Consider the following 27,089-nt stretch of genomic DNA (forward strand, 5'->3'; position numbering starts at 1 on the left):
AAACCTATAACGTATTTTTTTGGATTTTTTTACCGTTTTCTCTCGATTTGACCTTCCAATGACCTTGAACCTGACGCGATAAAAGTCAAAGGACGCCAGATTCGGCGACCCCGAAAACCATAGTAAACCCTAGCTAACCTCAGAATACATGTTTAAGAGTGTCAAATCTCTCGAAAACACAGTTGGTGGGTAGTGGTGTTTCCTATATTTGTAGGGTGGGTGGGGATGGCTGGGGGGTGGAGGGTAGTCCGTTTAGCGTGCAATCGACTCGGGATTGTTATAAGATACTACCATGATTTTTTCAGATTTTTTGGTCCAAAAATAAATTAGGCCAAAAACCGGCCTTACCGACCCTCCCCCTTTAAGAGATATTTACAATGACACAAAAAAAATCTATCAAGAAGAAATACCCACTTAAAAAAACTGTATCAAAAGAAAATTCAATTGGATACGGAAAAGAAGAAGAATTTACAATTGATGTGTTCAAGCAGTGTTATTCCTCCACAGTATCACTTATTTTATAATGAAATTATAGAGTGACTCATTACTTATGTTTAAAATAACTACTTTTTTCGATGATCATGCTTATTTAAAAAATATACATGATTTTCTTTGAAAAACAAAATATATTCAAAGAGTCTACAAATATATAATATTAGGCATAATACACATTATACGTATCTTCAATTTCTTCGAGTAAATTCATATTATTGTTTTTCAATAAATTATGTTAATACATTTATTAATGTAAGAGAACTATAATTATCCTGGACGTCCCCTTTTGCTGATATAGGCAGATTTATTATAAATGATATAATATTGAATTAACTGCTGCAAAACTATATTTTATTCAATACTCATCACATTGCATGGCATACTATAATTAATTCATAATCTAGTGATTTCAAAATAAATGTAAAAGGTAGTGTCGTATTATCTCAGTTTTATATAATTATGGAAAATAGTGTGAATTAAAAGCTGAAATAAAATGAGCAATATTTATATTAGAAAATTTTAATCCCCTGCTTCAGTGGTACCACTACAAAATTTTAAGAATGAAATACTTCGGCGAACGAACGCTTTTTTCGAACAAGTGCGGAACCAATATTTTTTTCAAACAGATTCGGAATAAGCGCCTTCTTCAAACGAACTGCGAATTATCACCTTTTGGAAGCAGTTTCGGAACAAACACCTTATTCTACTCAGGCGTCGATATTTGCAACCGGTACAATATCAAGAGAAAGTATTGTAAAACGTTAAATCTAAGTTAAAAAAATATAAATGAATCGTTTATTTTATTATTTGTATTAATTATTATTCATAATTATTATTATAAAGTTAAATTATTATTATTAATTTTTTATTTATTTAGATATAGCCTGAAAACTAAATTATTCGATCATTCGAATTTTCGATAATTCCAATTTTTTCCCACGCCCCATGCCACTTCGAATTATGGAAGTTTCACTGTAGTTCCTTTTTGAGAAAAATTCTCTAAATTAGATAAAAATGATTATGTCAATCTAGCATCCCGGGTGGAAATTTAAGTCGGGGGCTGGCCAGTCTATGGCTGAAGAACCCGACTAGCATCGTCACGCTGCGCTGGCCAGCGTCCGGACATGGAGCTTGGCCGGGAGCTGGCCAGGGATTTCGACCGTGGCCCGGACGTGTATGAAGAGCATCTGTCACTGAGTGAAGGAATCAATTTGATTCTTTTTTACTGTAGAATTGGAGCATATTAATATATAAAATTCCACGCGCCCAGCACACAGACAACATTAAGTATTTTCACGTAGTCTTTGAGAGACAAAAAAGATTTAAAAAATAAATATTAAATGATTACGAGTATTTTGACTTTAAATATTAATAGTCCTGTTTAGAGTAAATACATATATTAAATTTTTAAACATTTTGTTACAAATAAAATTTCAAACATTATATTATTACATTTATACTTTTTATTATTAGATTATTTTTTTATTTTTTAATTTTCAATTTTTTCAAATTTTTATTATTACATTTATTATTACATTATTACATTACAAATAAATTTCTAAAAATTTCTAAATTTCGGGAGTGCTAACCACTGCGCTAAACCGACAAGTTGAAACTCGTTGAAAAAGCCATCCTCATAAGTTACAGTTCAGAAAATTTAAAGTACCATCTTTTAAGTACTGTTTTTCTAATTATTTATTATTATGCGGCGTTATGTAAATATAAAATACGCGAAATTTCAACAGGAATATCAGTAGAGTACATTTTAAATAAATAATTTAAATCTGTTACAATTTTTCTTCGCGTGATATTTGGTTTTTTCCAGTTTTAGACTATTTTACAACGTTTCACAATGACAGGAAATTTATTCTTTTTTGACTTTCGTGTAAGGTTTGGTTTTTAGGTGTTTTATACTATTTTACAACGTTTAAGATTGATATAAAATGTAATTTTTACATTCTCATTCATGAGAGTGTAATGTAATCGTCCAAATTTTCGATCTCTGGTTTTTAACGGATCTTTACGTTTCGACTCTCGCAGAATCCGAAAATCATAAAATTTCATCGGTGTATGTCTGTCTGTCTATATGTCTGTATGTATGGTTACCTGAATTTTGTAGCCACGCTAACTTTTGAAGGATTTGTCCAATCGAGTCCGCATTTGATACACTTCTGAAGGTACCCAAAATGACGGTTAAGTTCGTTATTCAGATATTTCGAACCAAAATTAAAAAAATGGGCGCATTTTTAAAATTAAATTTGTTCTTTTTTCAAATTTTAAAAAATGTTGTCGAATTTTCTTATAGATGGGTGAAAGACTTGCAAATTATCTGAATACAATTTTTTATTTCGATGGAAATTAGAAAAGTTATATACTTTTCAAAAATTTGAAAATTTTCAAAAAATATAAAAAATTATTTTTTTCGTAAATCCAAAAATTTCATTCAAAATTTTCACTAGATTCCAAATGTATTTCAAAACTTTTCTCGCCGATTTTTTCGATTAGCCCAAAATTAAAACAATTATAGCATTTTGAAAATTTTCAAATGTTTTTTTCTTAATATTATAATAATTTTTCTCAAAGTTTCTTATAATTAGGTAAAAGACTTGCAAATTATCCAAATAAAATTTTTAATTTTGATGAAAATTATAAAAGTTATATACTTTTCAAAATTTTTTAAAAATAGAAAAATTTATTTTTTTCATAGATCCAAAAATTTCATTCAAAATTTTCACTAGATACCAAATATATCTCAAAATTATTCTAGCCGAATTTTTTGATTAGCCCAAAATTAAAAAAATTAGAGCCTGTATAACCTAACTGTTAAGCGCGAAGCGCGATTTTCGCAATGAGAATGTAATCGTCAAGGCCGTAGGTACTTTGAGAACCTTCTTTAATGACAAATTAAAAGAAAGTGTTCAGCTTCACTTAAAAAAAGGGAAAATGATTAAACAATCACAGCAGGGCCCTATTAGGATCAGAAAAAATAAAATGTGATCATTATTTTGCAATATCAGAATAAGCAGTACCAGACCAAGGTACACAACAAAAATGGTAATAGACATTTGATATAATAGTTTTTAACATAGAATCTAGAAAATTTCGCATTGAGATCTTTGCACAAATGTGGATTGTAATGCAAAGACCGAGCGCGGAGCGCGAGGTAAATACATTACCGAGCGCGGAACGCGAGATAAATATATTATCGAGCGCGAAGCGCGAGAACCAACAGTCGCGCGCCCTAGGTGTGCTCAAACTAGCGACTTGCAATGTTTCATAAAGATGGAACTTAGAATTTTTTTCTCGAAAAAAAAATAGTTCGAATTTCAAAAAATTGTCTTCGAATTTTTGTCACAAAATGCATGGTTTGGAAGTCTGAACTCATGAAACCTTAAAATTTATGGTGTGAAAAAGATATTCACCCAATATATTTTCACGCGCAGAACATATATGTGGGTTTACGCATCTATTTTTTAATGAAATCAGAGAAAGTAATTAAATTATAAACAAAGTTCAACCGTTTCATTATTGCCAATCAGCGCCCGGCCAGCTACCATCTGAACATACGATCATAAGATTTGTTCGATCAGAGCCCAGTCAGACCCCGACTAGGGTTTTGACGTAAATTTTGTCCAGCGATTCTAATTCTAACACACCAACATTCCTTTTATTTTAGTTTAGTAAATTTCTTCTATATGAAAACTAAGGCTATTTTTGTATGTATTGTTTTATGCAAGAAATTACAGTAGTTTTAAAAGTAATTTTGAAAATTTTTTTGATATGAGTTAGAATTGATTTTTTTTTAGATTTCCCTCATTTTTCCTAAGCAAAAAATTGTTTGTTGCGTTTCAATGTGATTTCCAGCAAACCTTCTTTGTCTGAAAAAGCCCCTAATCTTAATCGCTCTCTAAAAAGGAAACTGGTGCTTTTTCTACAGAAAAGTAATCGATCGAATACATTTTTTAGGGTAAATTCTTGTGAGAAGGAGAACTGAACAAGTATAGGTTGTTTTCTTAACTAAAATTAAAGAAATTACAACCATAAATTTTGGGATCTTTTTTATGTGTAATCCACCGATTCAAAAAAATGCTATTTTTTGCTCACTTTTAAAAAGTATTATAAAAAAAGCGTTAATGCTATTGCAATTCATTTTTTAAATACTCCGGAGTGAAATATAATTATCATATAATGATGGAAATTTGAATTTGTCTTAAAATTGCAACTTGCGCAAATAGATAGATTCTGAAATATCAAGTTTGGTTACGTATCTTCCATTTTTATTTCAAGTACCAGTTTCAGGGAAATGATTATAAACAAGTTATTTCACAATAACTAGATTTAACAAAAAATCCATTTAAATTATTAAAATAATTTTAGCATAAAAATTTGGTATTCAAATGTAAACAAATGTGTGTAATTAAAATCTTATTAGAGTCTTCTAATTTAAGATTTTACGGCGCATCACTGTCTGCTTTTCAAATTATCATTATTATTACTCATGAAAATAAATAAGGATTACGGTCCAATAAATCTTTTTATTACTTTATAGGAAATTATTTCGCGCAGTTCAATAAATTTATATTGATACAATAAAGGTTCAAAACTTAATTACTATTACGTTTAAAACTCTAAAATTTGTAATATAGATTTAAGGGGTCACTAAGGTACCCCTCGAATTCTGAATTTTACGTTTTTCTCAAATTTAAAACATTGAATTTCACCTGTGAAAAAAGATCCCTCTCTTTCGCTCCGCTGGGAATCGAACCCAGGTCTACCGTTCGTCGCCGGGTGCTCTTACCACTAAGCTACTGAAGAGGGCGAAAGAAGAATACTTTTTCACAGACATGCCTAACGGCAAGGTTTTCTGTAATATCAGTTATAAGATTTAAAAGATCTGTACCATCATCGGGGATAGTAATGACCGATCAGACGAAGATACTAATTTTACTATTTTCACGTAATTTGATTATTATTTTCATCGGATCAGGCATTAGCAGCTACAATGATGTATATCTTTTAAATCGTATGACTAATGTTGCAGAAAATCTTGCCGTTTGGCATGTCTGTAAAAAAGATTCTTCTTTCGATCTCTTCAGTAGCTTAATGGTAATAGCAACTGACCGGCAATCGGTAGACCTGGGTTCGATTCCCAGCGGAGCGAGGAGAGGGATTTTCTTTTACAAATAAAATTCAAATTTACATTATAGAGTCCTTAATATGCAGTTTGAATAATTCAAAAAATATTTTCAGATTCTTACCTTTCGTACTGGATTTTATCCTCATTCAGTTTATCCATACTTTCATGTAGCAGATATTTTTTTGCCCCCACTATACACCATCTGAAGAGAAATTAACATCGTTTATTTAAATTAGATGTAATTTTTTACAAAATATTATTTGAATATATGGTTAGCTTACCTGAAGTATTCACGAATATCGAATGAGAAATATTCATACCCAAAAGCCTCTGCGTCGCCTGGGGGTAGATTTGTTAAAAGTCCCAAAAAGTTATCGTTTTTAAATTTCCATACGTTCATCAAGAAATATTCTAGAGAACTATTGGCAGTGTATACTTTCCTTTGTAACTTTACTAGCCTTTAAAAAATACAGAAAAAAGTTGAATATTTCAAAAGAGGATAAAATAAGTTTTCTTTATTGATTATAAAAAGAAAGAATATCTTACATGGGCTTTTTTCCTGCTAATTTTAATATTCCATCGACCAAGTAAGCGGGTATTAAATGATAAAATAACATTAGGATGAAAAATATGGTTTTATTGGTGGTTATGGTGACCCCCGGAAACCATAAAATACCACCCAATGGGATTTCATCAGTAATTTGAATTCCCGTGTCTATTACTTCTCGAGTACTTACTGATTTAATGTCACCGGAACAACAATTGTAAACGTGAATGCTTGGATCTCTCGTGATACTGAATAAAATATTGTAATAAATTAGGTTTTCCTCCAGATATTAAAATAACTATTAATTTTCGTATAACAATTTTCCAGGTGGCCCCTGGTTAGAGAAACCGGGAAATGACCGTGAACTTTTTGCGACGGGGAAATAGAATTGAATTTATTTATTAACAGGAAAATTCAAAAACTTTTGGATGGAAAATGTATCAATTGTGAAATAATTCAGTTTTTGATGCGCATTTCAACAATATTTTACTCTACAAAATTTACGTTTTAGGTCTTTATTTTTAGGTATACATTTTCAAATTAAAGAATTTTTTATGTAATTTTTAAAATATAAACTAAACTGTAGACCATGCATTAAAATTGAACAATCATTGCTTTTACGCGATGATTCTGAAGATTTCTGTAACAAAACCAGTTTCAACGTCCGATTGAAAGCTTATAATCTATTTTGCAATCATTTCAAAATAATAAATTAATTTTAAAAAACTTTTATTTATTTTCAAATGCTATTCAAATAGGGTTTTCTTCTAGAATTTTCGAATTAATTGAATATTCAAAACTAAACAATTTGAAAATTAATTGTTTGCAATAGAAAGCGTTGAATCGTTAAAATTTCATCATAATTTTGATATATAAGTAACAAATTAAGACATTTTTGTATTCTTATAATTTTTATTGAGTTGGCAGGGATGCAATTTCAGTTATTTTTTTTAAATTAGAAGACTTCTTTTTTCTTTTTAACACTTTTATTGAGTTTAAAAAAAACTGTATTTTCAATTTATTTCTGGATTGAAAAGAGGAAATTTTTTTATTTTTAACCTGGTTAAAAATTTTTTTCAAAAAAGTAAAAAAAACTGAAACCTTTTTTACAGGAAGCTAGAAATAAATTAAATAAATTACAATCAAAATTCTACGAAAGTACAACATTTTTCTATGATTGGGACCAATTTTGTACTTTTTACATTCTCATTCATGAGAGTGTAATGTAATCGTCCAAATTTTCGATCTCTGGTTTTTAACGGATCTTTACGTTTCGACACTCACAGAATCCAAAAATCATAAAATTTCATCGGTGTCTGTCTGTATGTCTGTCTGTATGTCAGTATGTATGGTTACCTGAATGTTGTAGCCACGCTAACTTTTGAAGGATTTGTCCAATCAAGTCAGCCTTTGACACACTTCTTAAGGTTCCCAAAATGAAGTCGAAGTTCGTTAAGCAGATATTTCCAACCAAAAATTAAAAATTTAGATCATTTTTAATATTAAAAAAAAAGTTTTTTTTCAAATTTGGAATTTTTTGTTAAAATTTCTTATAGATGGGTAGAACACTTGTAAATTGTCCAAATAAAATGTTTAATTTCGATGAAAATTAAAAAAATGATGTACTTTTGAAAATTTCGAAAATGTTCAGAATAATAAGAAATAAATATTTTTCTAAAAGATTAGAAAATTTCATTTAAAATCATCGCTAGATATCAAATATATTTAAAAACTATGTCAGTTAAATTTTTCGATTAGACAAAAATTTAAAAAGTTTGAGCTTTTTCAAAATTTGAATAGAATTTTTTTATGATTTAACTTCAAAAAGGTATGTGCTTTTCAACATTTTGAAAATTTTCTAAAAAAAGAAAAAAAATTTTCAATAGGTTATATAATATAAATCCGAATTTCTGCTAAATGTAAACTAATGTTTTTCGAAAGTTTTATTATGAAATTGTTTAATTAGACAAAAGTTCCAAAAAGTTGGATCTTTTCAAAAATATGCAATTTTGATTTTTAAGATATCTATAAGTTTAAAACGTTATTTTTAGTATATTTTAAAAAGATTTACAAATTATCTTGAAGAAGTTTTTGAGGTGGACACGAATTATCGAGCGCGAAGCGCGAGTTTCGTAATGAGAATGTAATCGTCAAAGCCGTAGGTGCTTTGAGAAACTTCTTTAAAATAAAATCGAAAACATTTTAATTACAATTTACGGCTGTAATTCTTTAGAAGTTTGAATAACAGTTTTCGATTCAAGTTATAGTATTCACAATATTTGAAAAAATGTACTTAAAGTTTACGCATTAAACGTACGAAAACGAGCGCGAAGCGCATGAGCATACACATTGCAATACATTTGAATTTTAAACTTTTAATATCAAAGATTAAAAAATGTATAAATCAAACGCTCAATAATTTTTGGTTATAAAATGGAAGCTTATATCACTTTTTAATTGAAAATTGTAATTATAGGCTGTTAAGCTACAAAAAAATATTTTTCAACTTTTATCAATTATCCAATTAAAACATTAAAAAAAAGAAATCCATGCTATTATTTTCAATGCTAAAAACATTAATTTATACAGCAAAATTTGTTTTGAAATCTTTTTAAATTTTCCTGGAATCTAATAAAAATGTTGTTATTATCTTTGAACTCCAATTATCCTACAATTTTTAGAATTTCTTACAAGATTTCTAGGTTTCTAGGTTTCTAGGACTTCTGATAAATTAAAATGTTTTGAAATCTTTTCCATTAAAATTTTTTTTTGTAATATTTTTAAATTTCCAAATATACTTAACACTTTTTCACGGTTTGTTATGTAAAAAACTTCAAAATTACGGATTTTTAATAAGCTGGATATTATTTTAAAGATAAGAACTTTTGATCCTATACGGAACTAAAGTTTAATGCGTTTATAACAATATAATTTTTTTAAATCATTCGCTTTATTAATAATGCAAGAAAGTTTAGAAATGTTAATGTTGCGGTTACATGGCATTTTCATTAAAATTGTTAAATTGGGAAGCGTTAAAGGCTTTCTTTGTATACGTTCAAATTATTAAATACAAACATTTTCAAACTTTAATATCAAAAGTTTGAAATTCAAAATAGTTTCACTCTGACTGTTTTAGTTTGACGTTCAGTTTTGATTACTTCTAATGAAAAGATTTTGGTTGAAATTTACATTTGTAAATCTCAATCACCGTGAACATCTTTTACGAACTGGGAAATGACCGGGAATTCATTCTCCGATTAAAACAGCTCCTGGGATATTCTAATAGAAAATACAATAATTTAATATTTTAATAATTAAATTTATTTTTGTAATATTAAGAGATATTCTTACGTTTGGAGGCCCCTTTTCCAGCTAGCAATTATCATAGCTTTAATGGCAACATCTACAGGAATATAATCCGATGTAATTTTAGGATCTAAACAAATTACCCTCAAAACTCCTTTTCCACCTCCAACTAACATCCCTACTGGTCCATTGAAATTGTCTATCCACCCTTTAACGGGTTCTACAATTGTTGATATAACTGAAATCAATAAATCTTTAAAATAAAAGTCCCTCCTCAAGTAAATGTCTATTATAAACAACTTTTACCTATGGACGGTCTGAAAATAATTGCCGGCAAAATACCAGAATAGTCATGAACTACTTGCTCTGCAAGTCTCTTCGTAAAAGTATAAGTATTTGGGAAGGAGTCCATATACCTGTTTGAATTAAAGTTAATAACAAAATAAATTCCCATTTAACAATATCATACATCACTCATATGTTTAGGCACGTCTTTACACGGTGAAGTTAATGTTTGCAGGGGGAGTAGTAAAAACATGGCATTCATCCATGATTTGCCTAGTCCAGCGGACATTGAATTCCCCACATTAAGACGTGTATAATATTACGAGTGATGTATGATATTGTATTCGAAACCACCATGTTATGAGCCTGTAGAGCGTCTAGAAACGAGGGCGTTGGATAGCCTTTTTCCAAAATTGTGCGAGAACGTCTTATAAAATTCATGTTTTTTGATAATGATGATGATCAGTGTCCTGATGATCAGTCTTCTGTTTTGTTTTCTCCATTTTTCAAGTATCTCAAAGGCCAGCTGATATTTATATTTTGATATTTCGGGTAGTAAATCATGTTTTGCTTCTTTCACTCCTTCATTTATGTTGTGTGGTGGCATTTTGGTGGTTCTTTTTTTATGTTTTTAAGTGTACAAAGATTTAAAATTGTAACACTTTGCGGCATAATTAGAGATAACTGAAGATTTGACGGATTCCATACTTTTAGATGAAAACATACGATTGATGTGGCAATCAGCTTTAGGGTTGTAATTGGTTCTATCGTTGTAATTGGTTCTCACAGTACGGTTAGAGAATATATTGTGCGTTATTCAGTGGTAATTTGTGGAACTAATAAACCGTGAGTGCGGTGGCCTTTCGAACTAATAAACTATCAGTAGCTGCTAATGTTCGGTAAAGGGCTATCTAACGCTCACTTTTGTAGGGACGTTATAGGCTCATAAACATCTGGTTTTGAATAAATAAAATATAGGTTTATATTATTTTAATTGGTGTCTTCTAGGCTACAATATCTATATGTTTTTGGGATCGCTGAATCCCATTCTAGTGTCAGATTTACTCGATCACGTCAGGCTTTTGAGGAAATTAGCCTATTTTCCCATTTTTAAAACAACATAGGGTATGTATAAAATATTATATTTATAGTTTTATTCAAAAAATGATTATCTTCTCCTATCATGAGCAGTAACAGAATTTTACAGTGCTTCGCTTTAGATTAGCGACGGCTAACTTTCTCAACAACCTGGCATAATGGAACGAATCTGACATCAGATTTAGATTCAGCCTGTTCCATTGTTTTTTTTTGTATAATTTGCAGCAAGAAAGTAATTATATATAATTATACACACTTTGGAGTTAAAGTTCTTAATAAGTGGTTGTCCACGTTTTCGGCGATTCTTATTGACTTCTTCCAATCGACGTTGAATGGATATACTTTCTCTTCCACTTGCGGTTTATCTGCCTGAGAATAAGCCGTACTCACGTGCACAAGTGCCTTGAATTTGAAAAAGAAGTGTCTTATTTGTCCTCCATTTAAATGATATGTGGAGTGTGATCGGTTTCAGATTATATCGTATTATAACGGCAAAAAAAGGTAATCAGATCATTAAAAAAAAGGCATAGTAATTTTCTGCCTTATTTACTAACAGGGGCATTCCATTTGAAGAGAAATAAGTGTGTCATCGATTTCCTTTCTTTTTTAATATCACGTAGAATTTGTAATACTAAATAATGCGGTGCAACTTTTTTGCAAAGTTTTCAATATTTTAGAATATATTGTTAATTGAAAATTGAAACATATTTCAAGCAATTTTCTTTCTGCTATTTTTGATTGGACGAGAAAAATATGTCTTCAGAAATGTACGCAGAAAGTGCTGAAATTGAAGAATATAAAAAAACATGTATAATTAGAACAAAATTTATTTTTAAAAATTTGTACAATTTTTATTGTTAATTTTCGACATTGGAAATACTACGAAATTTAAAACAAAATCAATATGTATATCGTTTAAAGTATTCCATTTTTTTGAAACTGTTTTAAATTGCTCAAAAATGTTTTAAATTATTGTAAATTGTCTCTATGATTGCTCATTTATATTTGTGAGTATATATATACAATTTTTAAATTAATGAGCAAAATGGTTCGTTAAGGATTTATAAGACAGATATTTTATTTCATAAAATTTTCGTCACAATATATGTAAAAGTAATATTTAATTACGACATATTTTGTACTAACTATTTTTTTTAGTTACGTTTTAGTAACAATCTTATATATTACTTTATTTTCCGTTAAAAATGGTTAATGATCAAATTTCAATATAAATTAATTCGTGGTTTTTAAGAAGTGATATATAGTTCGAGTGTTAAAAATGGAACAATAATTTATTGTACAATAGGATTCTGAATATTTTCAAAATGGAACAATTTACAGATTTTAACCATGAAAATTGAACTGTTTAAAGTTCAAAGCCTTAGTACTCAAACAAATGCAAATGTCCAATTGACACTTTATGAACTGTTTTCAATTATAAAATAATTTAAATTTAATCTATTCATAATGAAACACCTTTTATTAAATTTCAGATCATATTTAAATATTGTTTGATTCTAAAATATCCATTTTTTAACAACATAAATTTGAATTTTTCTAATTAAAAAAGGAACATTTTTTTAATATTTAAAAATATTTGGCTGTTCATTAAAAAGAGCAATTACAAATTAAATATTAAAAACTAAATGAACTGAAAATCATTTTATTTGCAACATTTTTTATTTATAAGCGAAAGGTTTGATTTTTGTATGTATAAAGAAAAACTAAATTTTTACTAATTTTAAACAGCTTACAATTGAAATAATTAAATTTAAAAGGATTGGTTTATAAAGAAACGTTTGAGTTTAAATTGAGCTTTGAATTTTTTAAATTTGAGTTTTTAAATTCTAATTTTAAGGCCATGTGACGAGTGGGTCGCGTGACCAGGTTTTTATTTCCCAACTTATTTTTGCACGAGGCGCCACATCGAGTTGAAAATTTAGGATAATAAATAAGAAACACTAAGAAAGGTGGGCCTGGTCTTAAATTTCAATACTTATGAAAAAAGCAAAAAAAAATTATTTACAACAAAAAACTGTTTTCATAATTATACAAATTTAGGACCAGACTCACCATTCTTAGTGGTTCTTGTTTATTATCCTAAATTTTCAATTCGATGTGGCGCTTTGTGTGAAAATAAGTTGGGAAATAAAAAAAGTTGGGAAATAAAAAAAGTTGCGGTAAGGTAGGAATTTGGTCACGTGACCCACTCGCCACATGGCAAAGACAAGAAATGTTGGTATGTAATTTTTTAAACTCAATACGCAGGTTCTTCGTTCTTTACAGTTTAAAACGAGGAAATTTTATTTTTTCAATCTTTAGTGAATAGAGAGAGAAAGATTTTGTATTTTAAACATGTTTAACTGGGCGAAAGAAAGAAAGTTTAATTTTCAATATTGTGTGAATTAGAAGATACTTTATTTTAAATTTTTTTTCTGATTGATGGAGGGTCCTTTTTTATTCATAAAAATGTATTTATTTGAAAGAAACGAAATTTCTATATGTAATTTTTTTGAATTAACAGAGAAACATTTTTTGGAAAGATTTCTATCGAATTGGAACGGAGTAAATTTTGCTTCATAATTGTTTTTTCTGAATTGACAAGGGCCAATTTTTCCTATTAAATATTGTTATTGAATAGGCGGAGGAAAAAATTGGTAATTTGAATATTCAGATGAAAGGGGAAAATTTTTTGTTTCTAATTTTGTACTGAATTGAAACAAAGGTGTGTTTAATTTTCAACAATTTTATTAATGTTAGTTGAAAGGGAGGATTGGCTTCAATTTACAACTTTGAAAATGATATTCTGTTTTTATATTTTTTAAGCAGAAATCTTTGAACTGTTCAATTTATAAAAGCTTAAAACTTGCAATTTTCGATTTCAGAGGCATTTAATTAAAAACTATTAAGTAAGACAGAGTTAAAAGCCTTCATTTTATATGTGTAAATTATTGCGCATTTGAATTAAAAATTCTAAATCTTCAATCTTAAGAGCCTAAATTTTAGGAATTCTACTTTGACTGCTTTCATTTGCAGTTCAGTTTTTCTTACTTCGAATAATAAATGATAAATATTCTTGCGTGAAATAATGTATCAAAGCAGGTGCTTGACCTAATTATGAAACCTAAATGGTGCGTAAAGTAGAACAATGAATTATTCATAAACATGTTAATATTTAATTTTTTTTCTGTCTGTATAAAAACTGTTGATAATTCTTAGATCAATAAGAAATTGAAGTGATTGACATTTTATATTCAAGACCTTCGATTTTTTTTATCTGAAGAACATTGATCATAAAATCTAAGGAAAATGTTAAGGTGTTGACGTATTCGTTAATAATCATGCATTTGACATTATTATATATCTAATGTATAAATTTCTTTAGTGATTATGGAAATTTTCAATTAAAACTTCGCACAACGAAAGTTTTGAAATATTTTTGTTTTCTTTAAGATTTTCGTGAATGTCTCAAGTTTTAGGCAAAATAATACAGATTTTTTCTAAACTTACCACGAGCTTTTTCATCTGTGCTGCCAAAATACAAATGTCTCTCGTTGATCTCGTATTTACGAAAGTGGCATGTTTCAAGTTATCATCAAATCTTACGTTAGCGGCTACATGAAACACGATAGACACTCTTTCGGTTATAACTTTTCTTTCTAAAGGAGGTAGTCCTAAAGCCTCAGTTGCCACATCTCCAGTGACTGGTATCAATTTATCAATAAAGTTTGGCCTTTCTTTTCGCAGTTTTTCAAAAAACTAAAACATAACAACAATATTTTGAATGAGTGGCGAGCAATAACACAGTCTGACAAAAATGGCATCTTTTTTGTACCCAAAGACCACACCATGTGACCCCGAAAGATTTTCGTATCCTAAAACCGAATTCGTGATCCAAAATTTTCCTATACGTCAGGTTTTATAGATATCCTAACCTAAAAGTGCAAAAATGGCTATTTTTAGCCATTTTATTTTTCTTCCATTTATATTTTTAACCTTATCAAACCGATTTTTTCTCCGAGATATGACACACTAACTATTTCAGTTTCATTTCAGTTTCATTGATTACATTAATTTGAGAGACTTGCGGCAAATATCGCCAGATCTCATAGAATTTAATGGGATTTAATCAAATTTGAGTGGATTTTAAAGCATTTATTCTCCAGAGAATTGAGGTATATTGTAGGGTTTCAAAGATTTGAAGCGTTGCAAAATTAGAATTCATTTAAATTCTTTGGAATTCTTTTGAATTTTTTATATTAAATTGAGAAAATCATCAAAAGATTTTAATATTTTATATTTTTTATATTTTAAGGTCTATTTTTTTTAATTTTTCGACATTTTTAAGAGCTTTAGGATATTTTAAAAGATTACCGAAAATGTTTTATTTACCTCAATATTTTGAAGGAATTTCAAAGACTTTGAAATATTTTAAGGTATTTTAAAATTTTCTAAGGCATTTTAAAGAGATTTAAACAATTTCGAGGGTTTTTTAAGGGCTTTAAGAGATTATTTTAAGGAATTTTAATATTTTACTTAATTTCATTGAATTTGTTACAAAGAAGTGATGGATTTTGTAGGGTTGCAAAGATTTCAAGAGATTTTCAAATATTTTTTGCAATGATTTGGAATTCACCCAGAATTGTATTAACGTATTCTGAATTCTTTTTAATTCTTTTGAACTCTTGGAAGTTCACTCAATTCTACTCTATTCAATAGATTGAAAAAAATTATTTAATTCATCCTAAAGTCTGTAAAACTCATCTTAAATTCCTAGGCATTTCGTTAAATTCTTTGATTCTCTTTAATTTTTCTAATCTCATTTCAAACCTACTCAATTCAACGAATTTTTTCACATTTTTAAATTGTTTTCAATTCACTTGGCTGCTTTTTTAAAATTAGCTTGATTTATAATGAATTCCACTGAATTCTTATTTTCCTTAAATTTCTCTAAATTCTTTTTTTTTTTTTAATATAAATTAGTAGGGTTTCAAAGATTTGAAGTGATTTAAAATTATTTTTTGGAATTCACTCTGAATGCTGATTAATTAACCCTACAATTTTTAATTACTTGAAATTCTCTAGAATTTGATTAGTTCACTTGAATTCTTCTAAATTTACTATATTCTACTTAATTCCATAGGTTATTAAAATTTCTTATTTAATTGATCCTGAAGTCTTTATGCCTTACCTTAATCCTTAGGTATTTCCTTACATTCTTTTGAATTGACTTGAATTTTTCTAATCACATTTTAAATTTTCTGAATTCAACAAGTTCTTTCACCTAATTCATTTCAAATTTTGTAAGTCACCTTGAATTTGTATTCATTCTAATTTTAGGAAAATGGACAGTTTTTTTATGTAAAGTTTTTTCCAATTAATTTAAATTCTTTTAAGTTTTACTTGCATTTTTTTAAGTCTCATGAATTTATCTTGAATCTGTTATTCAGCGCGAAAAAATTACCCAATGAGCGTGACAAAAAGTACGCTTTGGTCCCTATATTTTATCCCATAGTTACGGAAGCCTGGTTTCTCAATGAAGAACTAGCAAAGAAGGCGACAGAAGTGAATAAAATTGTGTTGTTCGATCGATAATTGGTGTCTTAAAGTTTTTAAGACTGCTGAATCCGAATCGGAGCTCAAATTTTTAAAGCTGAAGATGGCCGATGTAATATGACTGACACAAACTTAAAAAAATTCTTGCCTTTGCACAGGAGTTAGTGTCTTAAGGATTTTTACATTGCTGAATCTGAATCTGAGCTACAATTTGCAAAATTAAAGATAGTGGATCGAAAACAGTGGACGAAAATCTTAAGATCATCTCGAATTCGTACAAGACTGTCTTCAGACTTTTGAAATGGCTGGATCTGAATGGAATAGTTTACGGCTTGTAAGGTGGCGCCGGCGAAATTACATAAGTACCCGCGAAATTCAAACTTAAATTGAGCAAAGTAAATTTTCTTAATGAAATTTATAAAAAATGAGCCAAACAAATACAAAGCGTTAACTGTAGTTTCATAAAAAGACAAACTGCAAATTTGGAATGCATTGTGAAAGAGTAAATTAAAAATTTCATTTAGAGGTAAGTTTTGACCAACAATCAGTTAGGTCTACTTTATCTACTGTTTGTAAAAACCATCCCATTTGAGCTTAGATTGTCCAAATTCAATATGGTATTGAACAAAGCATGATCTAGAGCTAATGCAAAAGAAAAAAAAATCAAACTCAGGTTACTTAACTCTTAACTTTTCCGTATATTGACTGACGTCTTCATTTGATAAATAGAGGTGTAGTGCTTAAGAATTGGTTTAGTTGTGTCTTTCAGGCTGCCTTGCAGAGATAACAGTGAGAAGTTTTGTTATTTTTGTGGTTATTACGTACCTGCAAAGGGTCGCAGATTTAGAACTGATTATATCAAAGGAAATTATTTGGACTGCTTTAAAATATCCATGGCAAATTTAGGTAAGTTATGGGTACCTCGATCTACATTCGATTCATACAAAATCATGCTAAATACTAGGGGTAAACGAGATTCAAGATCAAAATTTACGCTCGAACTTCAAATGAAAATGGAATTGAAATTGTGAATACTGTTAAAATAAAATTTGAAAGATTTGATAGCAGTAATTATGTCTACGCGTATGCGCGTTTGTTACTTCAACCCACGCGCACTGTTCTACGCATTAGTTGTCGCATTAAACTAACCTCAAACATGATACGTAATATCTTGAGAAATCGGAAACTATGCACTTCTCTAATAGCACGGAACGTTCCGGAACCGTTTCTGGAACGTTTCCTGAACGTGTGAAATGTCAGCCACTTAGAAACGCTTCAGTGCCACATTCCAGAAACGTTCAACAAATAAATTATCGTTATCGTCATTATCCATGAATATCCGATAAAATGTAAGTTATAGATCAAAATTGATGTCATTTCATGATATGAATATCATATTACAATGTACTATATGCTATCTCTTACGGTTTACGGGATAATTGTTGTTAAAAATAACAATAATGGAAGGTTCTCCTCAGGTCCCAGTTGAACGTTCCTGGAACGTTCCCAGGCGGCAGAAATTTTCTATGCTCAGGTAGTGAAGTTTGGCAGTAGTGTGTATATTTGACAAAATTCATAATGCAAACAATAGTGTAGCCTCGGATTGAATTGAATCTTTTTCTGACGAAATACATACACTCGGAAAAGTTTCAGGCGATGCGTGGAAACTGGTTATGTGGAATGCTAGAGGTATGAATAATTTTAAATGAAAACAATTGCATGATACAATAAGCGCAAGGCAAAAGAAAGGACATGAAAAGAGGAAAACTGAAAAAGGACTCGAACTATGGTTGAGAGTGGATAATAATTATCACATAATATCCGAGTAATCGGTCGGATTATAAATGACAGGGAAAAACAGCATGTCAAATACTATAAATGTACATCCCCCAGATTGTTCTGGGCTGCAATGAAAGTGGGAATGAGAGGACGATTTATTATAGCATGCTACATCCAAGTTGATACTGCAAGAAATGAAGTAAAAGACGCCTTCTGGAACTTTTTAAATGATATTATAGGTACTTGCGATACAGGGGAAAGAATAATTCTACTCGGAGGCATAAATAAATGGGTTGTTGTGCACCGCGAAGGTACTCACAGGGTGCTAGGTCATTTGCGAGATCCAGAAAAGAATGACAAGGGGGATAAATTGGTTAGCGGATGCTTAAAAAAGGGCTTGTTTATTACCAAAACTTGGTTGAGATGTAATATGATAAAAATGTATTCTAGCCACAGTTGGATAGGCTAGTAAGGTACCAAATAGTTTGGTACCCATTAGTTTGAAAAATAAACCTAGGTCAAGGATGAATGAGAAAGAAAACTAAGCAGGCGAACGCAATGCAATTGGGAGACGCATTCAAGAGTGCAACTGAATGTTGTAGTACTGCGGTTGATATTTAACCTCGGACAAATCGAAGGAAAAAGTCTGAAATTTAACAAAAAATTCCGAAGTGCAATCTCTGTACCGGGACTTCTGGAAGTTTATCTATGTAGTTTTACTGAATTTCTGATAGTTTGGATCCCACCTTAAGCTGTAACTTTGTCCGTAGATTGTGGGATAAAAAAGAGGATTTATCCAACATGTCAAATTAGGTATATTACTCTTATCAGATTACTTGATTGCATTACAAAAATTAGTGCGTTTCATCTCCGTCCAAGCTATTTTAAAAAATCCAACTCTTAACAAAAATGTATTCAAGATATTGATCTACATCCATCTTAAGCATGAGTGGAAAATGAGCTTTCTCATTTTTATTTTGCTAGGAATATAAACAAAATGGAAACACAAGAAAATTTTAAAATCTCTGCAAACAAGAAATTTTTTTCAAAACTTTTTTAGGATCTCAATTGACTGTATGCAATACCAAAATGGAAATTTAGAAACCACCGAACGCTCGCGAGGCGGCGTCTGCAGAATTAACGGTTGTACGATTTGTATGGAAGGAGATTGACTACGCGTGAAAAATGTTAAATTATTTAAACTTTTTTTTTTATTTTTAGAAAGTACTGGTTTTATTTTAACACTGACATGTCTAGTTAGTACCAAATACAGTGTTTAACGCAGTCCTTAGCGCACTTAATGAGTTTAGAAGGAATTAAAAATTCCTACATTTATGAAGCTAAAATCTCATTATTACATTTCGAATTCATTTTGAGCGTCCCTTACAGGTACAGTCTTAGTTTTTATCTCGGCAAATTAAACAAAATTAAACATTTTTCCGAAACCCGTAAATCGTTAGTTCATAGTTTGACTTTGCAGCGCTACCACCTGAGCGCATATACTCAGTACGCAACTTTTCCGCTTTGTATCTATTTCAAATTCCAGAATTTGTTAGTTTCAACCCACCTTTATCAACATTTAACTTAAAATTTAAAAATAAGTTGACATTCTTTCTTTTAAAGATTCCATTAGATGAAATCTTCAACTAAACAGGGTTGCCACGCAGGCGAGGAAATTTAAAACTGGTCAAGGAAAGTCAGGAAATGTCATGTAAAACCTGAAATAGTCAGGGAGTATTCGGTAAAACGAAGTTAACGTTTTAAGAGTTCGGTCGCAAAATATGTAAAGTATTTTTCAGAACACCCCTCCTCTCGCCTTTCGTAAGTTATTATACGATTTGCTTTGACGCCATGCCCTCTCAATTTTTTCATAACTTTATAATTTTTTGGAAAATTTTATTGTTTTTTTTTTTCAAAATTGAGCAGTTCTGTTAAAAACTTATTCATTTTGGTTGTACGTTGAACTGTCTTCTTCAACATTCGTCTTTTTGTAGTAAAAATTAAACTATTTTGGTAAAACATTCAACTAATTAGCTAAAAATGATTTTTTTTGTTACAAGTCTATGTTTTTGTTTCGAAAATGCAACTCTTTTATCGTAAATTTGAATTTTGGCTTAATTAAACTTTTTCGATTAGAATGAAAGTCTTTTTTGGTTGAAAATTTAAATATTTTGTTTATATCATTTCTTTAATTGTTTAGAAATTAATTTTTGAATTGACAATTGAACTATTCTGTGTTTCATTGAAAACGAGGTTGCTTGGTTGAAAATTCACGCATTTTACTAAAATGCGTCTTTTTTTTGGTAGAAAGAGAACCTTATTCTTGCTTTATCATTTATCTTTTTGTTCAAAAAATCAAGAATATAGAAAAATTTCATTTTTTGTAGTTGAAGATTTATCATTTTCATTGAACATTCATTTCTTTGGTTAAAAGTTTAAGTATCTTGAAGATAGTTCATGTATTTTGTTGAAAATTCGTGTTTTTTTTTGTATTGAATGAATCTTCTTGGTTCAATTTAGTTGAAGATTTATCATTTTCGCTGGAAATTTATTTCTTTGGTTAAAAGTTCCACTATCTTGTTGCAAATTTGTTCATTTTGATGAAAAATAATTTTTCTAACTGCAAGTTTAATTATTCTGTTTTAAGTTGAATTTTTTTTATAGAAAATTTAAATATTTGATTAAAAAAAGCAACATCTTTTTGTTGAAGATTCATTAGAATTTTAGAACAAAATTCATGTTTTAGGCTTAGAATTCATCTATGTTGATGAAAATTGATTTTTGGTAATAATACTTAATTTTTCATCTGAATATGCAACTGCTCTATTTTTGCTTAAAAATTTATATTTTGCAGTTGAAAATTTATTTATTTTGTGGAGAACCGCTTCTGTAAGTCGAACATTTCATTATTTTGGTAGAAAATTCCTATTTTCAGGTTTAAAATGCAATTGTTTTTTATAACATTTATCTATTTTCCTTACAAATTCAGCATTTTGTAGTCATTTTTTTTTCTTTATTGACCGAAAAATCTTTCTCGTTTGAAAATTCAACTTTTGTTGGAAATATTTTAATGGAAATTGTTTTTTTCTGTTAACAAATTAATTTTCTTTAACCCTAAATTTATATTTATAGTTAAAACTGTATGTATTTTGTTGAAAAATCGTCTTTCTTGGTATAAAATTAATTTTCTGGGTTAAAAATTCATCCTTCAACTTGATTTGACTATTTTTTTTAGTAACAATTTTTTATGCTTAGGATCTTCCAATCCCCCTCTCATAAGGAAAGGTCATTAATGTAATTCAGAAACAAACATTTTTTTGCGTTACTAGTATTGATATTCTAGGTTTAAGGTTCTTTTAATACATGCAGAATAATTTATAATTGTCAAGAAAAACAAAAAATTGATCAGGGAATAGTCAGGGAAAGTCAGGAATTTTCGAAATGCAGAATGTCCGTAGCAATCCTGTTAAATCCCGATTAACGTTATAGTGTTACATAATATTTTCTCCTGTAACCTATACATTAGAAAATTACACAGAAGTACTTACTGGAAGTGCAATCAGTTTTCGAAGTCGATCATCAATTGAAAGTCCTTTCTTTGGTCTCATCAACAGGAATATTTCTTGAATATCGGGACAAGATCTTAATAATTTTTCGATCAAAACCTTTCCCATAAATCCAGTTGCACCTGTGATAAATATACTCCTTCCGGAATAAAATGCCGGAATCGACTGTGCAGGATCCACGGTTGGTATACTCATCTGATAAATAAACGTTATTTATATATTCCGATGATTAAGTCATTTTTTATTTCTAGAACTATTTGAATTTGCGATTTAATGAGTTAAAAATCGACATCCTTTTGATTGTTAACTTACAAATTAGTGAGATTTTCAAACAACAAAGATGAGTTTTCAAACAAATATTTAAATTAAAAACTATGTAATTTTTAATTAAACAATTGCATTTTGAACCAAATTATTGAACTTTCAAGTGAAAGGGACGAATTCTTAAGAAAATAGTTGAATTTTTAAACTAGGAGCGCAGTTGTCAATCCAAAGATAGAAATTTGCGATATGAACGAATAATATAATAGTTGCTATTACAAAAACAAAAAATTTGAGTTTTAAATCCAAAACTGTCAAATGTAATGAAAAATATAAATTCTGGACAAAATATGCAATATTTAATATTTAAATCAAAAATTATTTTAAAAACAATTAAAACTAGTTACATTCAACAAAGAAGACGAATATTAAACCAGGCCGTTACAGCCTTGACCAAAGCAAATTTCTTTTGTATCAAACAGTTGCATTCTTAAACAAAAAAGATCAAATTTTCACCAAAATAAATTAATTTTCCATAAAGAAACCTTTTTTATTGAAGAAGAGGAAAAAAATGTTAACCAAATTATTCAACTTGAATCAAAAATGCGATTTCTCTACAAAACTTTTGAATCTTCTAGCAATATAATCTAATAGTTAATTTTTAAACTATAAACGATCAATTTTCAACCGAAAAGTTACATTTTCAACTAAAGAGATTGATATTTAACTAATTGATTTAGTTTTTGGCAATAAAGAAAGAATAGAAGAACATATAAAAATACATAATTTTTAATCAAATTGTTGAATTTTTACCTAAATTTTGTCATTTTTTAACCAATAATGGAATAGTTAAATTTACAGTCAAAAAATTAATTTTTATGCAAAAATATGCATTTTTAACAAAACAAAGTGCTTTACTTTTGAACGAATTCAGTTTTCAAAGAAAAAAAAGACTTTTCAATGAAAAAACAGATGATAAATTAGTTTAATTGTCACATAAAAACACAACTAATTTTCAGCTAAAAATGCTAGGATTTCAAAAAAATTTTATATACATTTATAGTTTCCATGTGCGATGTCAAATTCTGCATGATCTCCTCTCCCATTACATCATAAATGATCACAAAGTATGCCCCACCCCCCTTCGGCAGTATAACGTAGTTTTTAATCGGCGCCTAATTAATTTTCTGAGAAACTGTGAAATAGTAAGTCACTTTTAAGTATAGTTAATGCGAATTTATTGGTTAATTAATTAATTAAACTAAAATATGGTTTTACTTGGACCGCAATGCGAAAGTTTTTTAACTCCCGTATCGTAGCTCAATTCCTGCTGCCGGCATTTTTGGCCAATTTATTTTCTTCTTTTAATTTTTTAATGTAAGATTAACTATCAAATTTAATTGAATCAAACCATAATATTCGTTTTGCAACATTTTATTCATATGAACCAATTATTTTAGTCAACATCAATCATTCCAAAGCAAATATTTCAAGGATGAGTTAATTCCGCGACATCCTTAAAATTTCAGATTACTTATACAATTTTTCGTTAAAAAATCATAACTTATTACTCTCATTTTTAAATAAATAATAGAAAATGTTTTTTAAAAATTTGTTTCTACTTTTATATCATTTTATTTTACTATTTCTCTAAATTTGAAAACTTATTTTATTCCTATTGCACTATTTGTGTGTCGTTTACTTTTATCTCATATGGAAGGAATATATAATAATAATCAGTCGGTTAGATACTCGGACTTCACCTCAGAGGTCCGGCGTTCGATCCTTGAGCCGATACCTCTAGAAATTTTTCAATGTACCTTTACTGAGGGTTTGGTAGTTCGGAACCCACCTTAAGCTGTAGGTCCCCCCATCGTGTACTTGACTGCAACCCAGTCCGTCAATGATGGGGTAAAAACCAGGCTTTGTCCAATATGTCTGGGCAGACTGCTCTTATAAGATCAGTTGATTATGTAAAAAATGATAAAAAATGAGTATTTGAATTAATTTAAATAAATTTATAGTAACTTTTAATAAAAAAATGTTTTAATCAAAAAAATTGTTGGCAAAAAATGCTGGCAACAAGAATCGAGCCCGAACGTCTCAGTTACAAACTCAGAGCGCTACCACCTGATCTAACTAGGATTTGAAAGACAATTGCATATTGCAAGTTTGGTAATAACCCATTGCTGGGAGAAGTATACACCCGTAATTAAAATTCCGGAAAGTATAGGGTCGCCTGTAAAAGCAGTTAAAAAATGTATTTTATCTTGAACAGAAATTGTTAAATAAATGGCCTAAATTACTAGTTTTACATAATAAAGTAATGATAAAATTTGTTGCAGGAAATTTTTGAGAGGTATAAAGTTTTATTTAGACAACTTCGCATTTTTCAAAACACATGTGTTGTCATGAAAAAAACAAAAAAAAAGTTGAACAGATATTTGGTTAAAGTTTATCCTGTAAAGTTAATTTTTGTTGCAGTTAATCTGTCATCGAAAGTCGATGTAACTTTTATCTTTTGTTTTTTCTGTGTTTCATTATTTTCTATAAATAATATAAATCTATAAACAAAACTGTAAAAACTACATAACAAATATTAGCTTTTAAATTTAATTCCAAACGATTGACTTGATCTCTTATCAGTTGTCAATTTGATGTTGATAATTTCATATTTCAAAATTACACAATCGAGGAGAACATTTTTTCCCAGATAGCGAAACTTCACATTTGAATTACAATCGATCTAATTGCTGACGTATGTCGTAGACACGTCAAACAATTTTGAATTTGTAAGGCAATTGTTCACGGAAATTAAACGCTTGAAAAATACCGTGATAAGAAAGACCTGAAATGTCTATGAATAATAAGAGTTGGTACTTTAAAAAAATTAATTAAATCTCAATAGAGAAATTTTATACAGGAAAATTATTTTACCTTATTAAATTAATAATATATAAGTAATTTCTTTAAATCAGCCACACAAAAAGTCACTGCACTTTAAACTGCACAAGTTGGCACATCCACAGAAGAAACTGAAATGGGCTTTCAGGACGAAAGGCACAGGAAGTGACGCGTGATTTTCATTTAAATGGGATCATCTCCTGGGTCAAAGGGGAGCAATTTCCATATGCATGAACTCAATTTCTGTTCGCCTTCTGAATTAATATTCAATCAAGTGGCAAGAAAATAAAGTGAACAATACGGGGAGAATTCACTTTAAATCGGACAGGCTGTACAATGTAGATGAGGAGCGCTTATTCATAAATGCATAATCTGATAGTGAAAAGATAGCTTCTCATCTATTACAAGATCTTTGAAAAAATTGTTGAACCTCATGTGATGTTAAGATATTTTGAGCACGGCTAGTACTCGGATGAATGACAATCTGCGACATACGATCAGGTTGTTGATTTGCTGAATGTTGATTAATTTTGAGCGAGAGGTTTGACACCGGTCATTGTGTGCATTCGAGGTTATTCCTCGATTGACTGTCTTCAAAGTCGACAGTCGAAGAAACGGCTAAACTCGGGAGGCGATTTTCTGCAGTTTTCTTCTCCCTCGAGCAAACTTCATCACCACGTTTTCATTGGGGATTCTTTTTTTTTAATGCAACTCTTTTTTGTTGAAGATTAATCTTTTTTTATTGAAAATTTGGCTATTCAGTTTAAAATTTATATTTGTAGGCTGGAAATTTTAGTATTTGGTTAAAAGTTAAATTATTTGGTTGTAAATGCAAATCTTTCATTAAAAAGCCAATTTTTTAACAAAGCCGTTCACGCTAAAAATAAAAAAGTTTAATTTTCAGTTTAAAAAAATTAACGAATTTTCAACCAAATAGTTACATTTTCATCCAAAAACCTAACATTCTAACAAAATAGTTCAACTTTCAAATAAGTAGATGAATTTTCAACCAAAAACTAAAAAATATGATTATTTTAAAACAATAACAGCTGAATTGAACCAAAAACTGCATTTCAAGAAAATTTTTAAGTTTTTAACCCGAGATAAATTTTTAACTAAAATAATGAATCTTCAACCAACAAAATTAATTTTTAAAAGGTCGCTTAACCTTAAAACAATTAGAGAAATGTTTAACAAAAGAGATTAATTTTCAACTAAAGTAAGAAGGAATTTTGAACAAAAGAATTAAATTTTCAACTAAAACGATGAATATTTAGCACCAAAAATATCCATTTTCACTCAATTAGTTTAACATTTAACCAAGTAGTCGAATTCAAACAATTTTCAGTCGAGACAAAAAAAATCAACTAAATTGTTGAATATTTTCAACAAAAAATTTCAAAAAACTGTTCCCTTATAGTTTAAAAGTCAAGTAATTGGTTGAAAATTCGTCTTTTTTGTAAAACATTAATCTTATTGGTTAAAAATTATTGTTTGGAACATAGAATTCATTTTCTAACGAAACAAAAGTTCTCTTAAAATTTAATCTAAAAACAACAAAATTCCTTTCCTGATCGATTCAGCGACTTGAAGTGCAGAACCTACCCAATGTTAAATGGATTCGATCTCCTTTAAAATAATTTTCATAACACTTTTTTTTTGTTGTTGAAAATTAATTATTTAACAGAAAATTCAACTATGAAATTTTTAGTAGAAAATTAAATTTTTAAATTGCAGTGTGATCTTTCGCTAAAAATCTAACTAATTGTTTAAAAATGTATGGATTTTGTTAGAAATTCGTCTTTTTTAGTAGAAAAGTAATCTTCTTGTTTGAAAATTTATTTTGCTGATTGACGATTCAAAAATTTTTCGGACAATACTTATTTTTTCAAAATTAATTTATTGAAGTGAAAATTTAACTTTCCATTTTTGGTTAAAAATTTATTGATATTTTTAATTACAATCTGTTCTGGTAGAAAACTCAGATATTTTCTTTTAATTAAATTTATTTAAATTGAAAATAATTTTTTTAACTAGAAACTGAACCATCCCATTTTTTCATTGAATGTTAATTTCATAATTAAAGCTTCATCTGTTTCTGTTTAAATCGAAACTTTTTGATTGAAAATTCAACTATTTTCTTATATATATTCTT

At 29.0% G+C, this 27,089-nt stretch overlaps 2 protein-coding genes across 6 annotated transcripts in view; one reads left to right on the top strand and one right to left on the bottom strand.

Moving 5' to 3' along the window:
• LOC117177494 (putative fatty acyl-CoA reductase CG5065) overlaps positions 1 to 25,076 on the bottom strand; it is a 53,305-nt gene extending 28,229 nt beyond the window's left edge. Inside the window, exons 1-9 of the mRNA XM_033368230.1 lie at positions 24,968 to 25,076; positions 21,752 to 21,964; positions 14,379 to 14,627; positions 11,125 to 11,270; positions 9,792 to 9,901; positions 9,531 to 9,723; positions 6,179 to 6,427; positions 5,914 to 6,090; positions 5,754 to 5,834 (exon numbers count right to left, since the gene is read on the bottom strand). Coding sequence (XP_033224121.1) covers positions 5,754 to 5,834; positions 5,914 to 6,090; positions 6,179 to 6,427; positions 9,531 to 9,723; positions 9,792 to 9,901; positions 11,125 to 11,270; positions 14,379 to 14,627; positions 21,752 to 21,964 — 1,418 coding nt within the window. The 5' untranslated portion in view covers positions 24,968 to 25,076. The remainder of the gene's footprint in view (positions 1 to 5,753; positions 5,835 to 5,913; positions 6,091 to 6,178; positions 6,428 to 9,530; positions 9,724 to 9,791; positions 9,902 to 11,124; positions 11,271 to 14,378; positions 14,628 to 21,751; positions 21,965 to 24,967) is intronic.
• LOC117177495 (afadin- and alpha-actinin-binding protein-like) overlaps positions 1 to 27,089 on the top strand; it is a 166,176-nt gene that overhangs the window by 115,241 nt on the left and 23,846 nt on the right. Inside the window, exon 7 of one of the 5 annotated variants that reach the window (XM_033368237.1) lies at positions 1,122 to 1,140. The exons of the other annotated variants lie outside the window; for them this stretch is intronic. Coding sequence (XP_033224128.1) covers position 1,122 — 1 coding nt within the window. The 3' untranslated portion in view covers positions 1,123 to 1,140. Of the gene's footprint in view, positions 1 to 1,121; positions 1,141 to 27,089 lie in introns of those variants that run through there. 5 annotated transcript variants of the gene reach the window in all.

This window comes from Belonocnema kinseyi, chromosome 7, assembly GCF_010883055.1.
Source record: "Belonocnema kinseyi isolate 2016_QV_RU_SX_M_011 chromosome 7, B_treatae_v1, whole genome shotgun sequence".
In the NCBI taxonomy this organism is placed as follows: Eukaryota; Metazoa; Arthropoda; class Insecta; order Hymenoptera; family Cynipidae; genus Belonocnema; species Belonocnema kinseyi.